The following is a 6,000-nucleotide window of genomic DNA, read 5'->3' as shown; positions in this document are numbered from 1 at the left end:
CGGCTGGCCACAGGACCCGATGCCTAACCAGCTGGCAGTGATGCACATGGGCAGCAGGGAATTGCAGAAGACCCCGGCAAGTGCAAGACAAGGTGGGGGGACAAGGAGGAGGGGAACAGGGAGAAGAGAGGGATGGAGTGAGGAAGGTCTCGTGAATCAACATGGACCAGTGTGAACCACCCAGGGTAGTCCCGTGTGTTCCTGCACATCAGCTCTCCGACTTGGGTACAGTAGCCAGTTCACGAGTTAGGAGCCTTCCCGGATGACACAGATGCCCTGGGGCAAGGCAGGACCACGGTCTATGTGGCCCCGCCCCTCCTGGCCCCACCTGGCCTCCTGCCATTATCCCTGTGAGTCACGGAGAGAAAACAAAACATGCATCACCGTGAGATAATCTGTCTTCAGTCATCCTTGTCTCGAGTAGACTTCAACTTACCCGAGGGGCAGCACTGACCCAGGGCCACATCTTGCTTTTTCACTGTATCAGACATCTAGTGTTAAAGCCATCCTGCACGACACAAGACCAGAGACCCTCCTCTCCCTTGCTGATGGGTCACCTGGCTCTGCCCTGTCGTCCTTCAAAGACCCAATGCCTGGCTTGTTGCCGAGTAGGAGTCTAACTGCCCACCTGAACCAGTCCCTGTCCTCCCGTGGGGAGTGCTGGGAAAGTTAGTGTAGACACAACCAGCCTTCCTCCGTGCCTCCAGAAGTTAGCAGCCTGGGGACAATAATTATTTACATTGCAAAAGAACCTGATAACAGATTGAGAAATAGTGCTGATATTAATTATAATAATCATCAAATTATGTGGATTAAATGATCATTCACCATAGGATCAGATTAGCCCCTTATCATACTTGTGAGTATGTAAGCAACCCCCCAACACCACGGGAAGTGATAAGTGCACAAGAGACCAGATTCAAATAGTAAATTCTGAGTTCGCTCTATCTTAGGTCCCGCATCTCCCTCTGTGGTTTCTCTCGTCCGGTGGCTCAGCTGCCTGTGGCTTTGCTGTGGAGTCTGGTCTGTCACCTGCCAAGGGTGGGTGTTACGGCAGCCGTGCTGTGGGCTTTGTGCCCGTGCTCCTAGCCCATGGGAAAGTGTGGACGACAGGCAACCAGTTGCTATAAGTGATCTGAGGTCTTACCTTCTCCTTATCTGATTGTTTACTCTAAGTGATTCATGGTGCATTTCAACATCATTTCTCCTTGGCAAACGACACTCATCTTGCTTCTCACCTGGTGCCCTCTTGTTCCCCGTATGAAGGTCTGGTGTCCTAGTAAGAGGCAGTCAGGACCACCTCTGGGTTCTTGGGACTGGAGTCAAGGTTCACGACCTCGGTCACTTTTTAAGGAGCCCACTCTCACAGCATTTCTGGTGAATGACGGGAGGCAGGGGAAGCGAGGGACACCCTCGCCTCCGGTTCTGACCCATCCTTACTGGCTAGCTGACCCTGAGGAAGTCCCGAAACTGCTCTGATCCTCGGCATGCCCGTCTGTGAAAAAGAAGCATTCACATCCACCACGCAGGGGTGTTGTTCAGATGACAGGAGAGAAGTCGCACGAACACAGCCCCTCGAGGGCTACCTGGAGCAGATCCCGTGCAGACCACGTCCCTTCCATTCCTTCCTCCACTCCGTGCCATCCTCTCGGTCCCAGGCCCTGTAAGTCCACCTCCGGTTTCTGTCATCGGCACCTGGGAGAAGAGGCCGGAGGGGGAGGGCGCGGTGCCAAGACCAAAGCCACAGCTGGCCATGTTTGACTCTGAGGAGAAATCACAGACCACCTGAGTCTCTTCACGTCGGCCTCAGCAGCGGTGCAGGTCTCTGCCGTGTGATGAGTGTCCCCTCAAAGAGGAAGAAGTCCTCATTCTGGTCATCCGGAGAGGAGAACGAGGTCCAGTAGGTAGAGGTTGGACAGGGACAGGCACCAGAATTGCATAAGATGGCACCTTTCCGTAACTAGAAATTTCAGGCAGTGAAGCTGGCAGCCTCCGAGGCTGAGGATCTTGTTGAGGGATCCACACATTTGTCCGAGGCTGGTCTAGGTGACAGCTGGTCCCTGCCAGTTGTTCCCAGCTAGGGAATAATGTCCAAGGTGCTCAGCACACTTGTTCAGAGGACTAAATCACCCTGCAGAATTGCAGACAGCAACTCTGAAAGGAAGGCTACATCACATGGCGTTCGGACACTCTTTCAAGACCATTTGGAGAGACAAAAATGATTTGAAGTCAGTAAGATACCGACCAAAACACAGGAAAGAGGAACGAGATGTCCACAGGGCTCATAAAAAAAAAGTTTTGACTTATTCCTGGGAATCTAGAGAGAGCAGGCTTTTGCTGGGGCTCAGGGTGCCTGCCTCTATTGGTATTTTTGGCTGGCGGGCTTCTCCAGCACCCAGTCTGGTTTACGTGAAGCGGAAAGAAAACCCGGAAGAAAACTCACCCACCGTGTCTCTGGGCCCGGATGTCCCAAGCCAGTCTGACTTTATTTCCACTGTTCGGTCTCTTAGAATTGTTTTATAAATAGTATCCAGGGGCCTTAGTTGTACTGAGTGGGAAGAAAAAAGCAAAGTACATCTACTCCATATTTCCTGGAAGCAAAAGTTGAAAGTATATTTTTCTTGTTCGACACTGTCTCATCTTTTTGCTGGTTGGCATTACTTATCTGACCTTGATTTTATGAATGACTTTTCATTTGTATTTGAAAACTCTCTCCATCTCAGGAGCTCCTGAGGCATGAACTGGAACGTGTCTCAGATTCGTGGGCCCACAGCCTCGTCTCTCATAAATGCTTCCCAGCACCCACGGTGGCTGCAGAATGAGCCACAGCTTTCCAGGAGGTGAGATCCCCGTTCGCCACCGCCTACCTCTGGCCTCGGATAGTCACGATGCAACCACAAATGTAATCCATTTCTCGTTGGGTTTTTTGGTTTTGTTTTGTTTTCTATTGACTAGTCAGTGGGGATAATTGCGATGGGCTTTGTCATTATAACTTTAGTGCCAGAAATTCTCCCCCAAACTCTTGGTCCCGCAGGGTCTGAACCCACTCACGCGGCCAATGGCAAACTGAGGAGGACAGCGGTAGGGACCCGCCCGGCCTGATGCACCCCTGCACCAAGCAGAGCACCCCTGTGAGCCAACACAGGTGCAGCAGAGGCTGATAGGGTCCCCACAGGCACCTGCTTCTTGCTTTTTCAAGAAAACAAGATGCTCAAAACTGCAGGAGGGAGGAGGACCCTCATGAGCCACTACTTTTAGGACCATTATCATGCCCACTGACTAGTCAACAGAAGAAAAGGAAGAAAGAAAGCGAGATTAAATTTCTGGTGTTTTCATATGCAGATGTATCAACAGGCCACCTTCTCCATGGGGCAGCTTCCCGCTGTAGGAAGGATCCTTTTGCACACCAGGAAAGACGGACTGACTGTTTGTCTGGTGTTTGGATGCGCCCAACACCAACCTAAAGAGGCATCCTTGACCGCGGGCAGAAATCTCTCGGACGAAAGAAGAAAAATAAAAACATTCCTGCCTGCCTGCATTTACACGTGACCCGTATGTGTGGTGAACATTTTATTCTTTCCCCACAAACGGGTCAAGGGAAGGACACTTCAGCGTTGAAACACAAGAATGTCAGGTTGGCATTCTTTGAAAAGCAGAATTATAAAATCTAGGTGGGGGTTGGGGGTGGAATTAAAACAAGCGTGTATCCCCAGTGCGCTTGCTGTTGTTTGTAGACTGAGGCCGGTGGCAGAAACTGCAAACCGCTCTGAATCCAGACAAGAGCTCTGACCCAAGACCATGATTCACATCCCACTGGCGAGCAAAGCCAAATGCGTGTGCGTTCTCTGTAGCACCTTAGAGAGGAGGTTGGCTGCGTGGGTGAGATACGAATATATTAATTTCCCGGACGCTTAGCCTACCGGGGAAAGATTAACAGGCCCGTGATAGGTGAACGCTCTCCGATTTCTCCCTGGGTGATACAGAGGAGGGCTTGTTTGTGGGGGTGGGGTGAGGTAAGGCAAGCTCTTGGGGAGTGATCTTACCACACACACAACATCTGGCCCTGTTTCTTGCTCAGGGCACCTCGGGAGAGCGGCAGGACACATGTCCGCTGGAGGAGGGCACAGTTGGAAATTAGCCTGACCAAGTAAAGGTCTGGATCAAAGGTTGGTCTCATTCGAAAGTAAACTCCCTCCAACCCTCTGACTTTTGGATAAGAGCTGAACTGAGCCGGCCACGGCCTCACTCGGGGCCACTCGCACCAGCCCGGGGAAGAGCATCAGGACTCCTGCCTCCGATAATAATGCCAACTGTGGATGACATCCTAGAGCACATAGGGGAATTTAACTTCTTCCAGAAGCAGACGTTCTTTCTCTTAGCTCTGCTCTCGGCCGCGTTCACCCCCATCTATGTGGGCATCGTCTTCCTGGCCTTCACCCCGGATCACCGCTGCCTGAGCCCCGGGGTGGCCGAGCTGAGCCGGAGATGCGGCTGGAGCCTGGCAGAGGAGCTGAACTACACAGCACCGGGCCCGGGGGCCGCGGGCGAGGCGTCCCCTCACCAGTGCCGCCGCTACGAGGTGGACTGGAACCAGAGCGCCCTCAGCTGCGCGGACCCCCTGGCCGGCCTGGCGGCCAACAGGAGCCACCTGCCGCTGGGCCCCTGTCGGCACGGCTGGGTGTACGAAACGCCCGGCTCGTCCATCGTGACCGAGGTGAGTGAGTGCAGGACTCAGGGCAGGCGAGAGCCGATACACTGGCTTTTCTTAAGGGAGAAGCCAGTAAGGCCTGGTTCTTACGCTGTCTGGATGTAATTTGGGGGCTCAAAGGATCTTATAAAATCCTCATTTCCGACAAGAACATGGAGCCTCTTATTTGTCTGGAGGATGAGTGAATTAGTTAAAACTTCGTCAAATTCTGGCAATAATGATTCCAGTTTATGTAAGTTTCAGGGGTAAGAAACAAGGAAAAGCATAGCCGAATTCTTGGACATAATTCCAGGAAAAGGAAAATTTTTAAGCCTTTTTCTGGAGCCTGAAAGTTCATGGAACTCACCTGAACGGTGCCTTACCATGATACGATACAATTTTCTCTTGATAGCTACTTTTTTCTCTTGGATTTGCTCAAAATGTTTGCATAAAAACCATCTGGGGTTGATGTTTCTGCTATGGCGCTATTGTTTTATTAAAAACTACAGTCAACATTAATATCTAATTGTGAAGCCTCCTTTTAATAAATACAGAGAAAACAAAAAAAAATGGGGACCTGCTTTTATTGGAGGCAAACCAAAATGGGAGAGTGCATTTATTCTGAAAATACAGAGAAAGCCAGCTGCCTGGCTTAATTTAAAATGACTGCTTGGGTAACGTGAAGACATTTTGTATAAACAGACATTTAGGTACTGGAGCTTTTCTTTTTTTTTTTTTTATTAAAAAAATTTTCTTTAATGTTTATTTGCTTTTGGGAGAGAGAGAGAGACAGAGACAGAGGCATGCACAGGGGAGGGGCAGAGAGAGGGAGACACAGAATCCGAAGCAGGCTCCAGGCTCTGAGCTGTCAGCACAGAGCCCAACGCGGGGCTCGAACTCACAGACCAAGAGATCATGACCTGAGCTGAAGTCAGAGGCCCAACAGACTGAGGCACCCAGGCTCCCCAGTATAGGAGCTTTTCTTAAATGGTCTGATGCTTACATGAAACCGTAGATAGAGATCACAGATATAACATCATACAATTTCAAGAGGCTTTACAACGTTGCTAATCTCATCCCTTCATACAGAGATGAGAAAACTGAGGCCCAGAACAGAGAAAAATTTTGCCCAAGGCCACAGAGTTAACAGTTCACTCTAGAAACCAAATTTCCACCTGTTCCTTCAACATTGCCTCTTGTTCCAAATGAGAGCGAATGTAGCAGGCTGTGAAAACATTCCAGATTCCCTTACTATTTTTTTAAATGTGTATTTATCTATTTTTGTGAGAGAGAGGGAGAGAGCATGAGCAGGG

The 6,000-nt window shown here is 50.3% G+C and overlaps 1 protein-coding gene across 1 annotated transcript in view; it reads left to right on the top strand.

The window, feature by feature from the left end:
* The first annotated feature begins 4,286 nt into the window (after positions 1–4,286).
* Positions 4,287–6,000, top strand: part of SLC22A2 (solute carrier family 22 member 2) — a 30,219-nt gene continuing 28,505 nt past the window's right edge. The window contains exon 1 of the mRNA XM_042937437.1: positions 4,287–4,714. Within this exon, the coding sequence (XP_042793371.1) occupies positions 4,304–4,714 (411 nt within the window). The 5' untranslated portion in view covers positions 4,287–4,303. The remainder of the gene's footprint in view (positions 4,715–6,000) is intronic.

Source organism: Panthera leo, chromosome B2 (assembly GCF_018350215.1).
Source record: "Panthera leo isolate Ple1 chromosome B2, P.leo_Ple1_pat1.1, whole genome shotgun sequence".
Taxonomy (NCBI): Eukaryota; Metazoa; Chordata; class Mammalia; order Carnivora; family Felidae; genus Panthera; species Panthera leo.
Note: the sequence above shows the minus strand (reverse complement) of the source record. Positions and strands in the feature narration are given on the sequence as shown.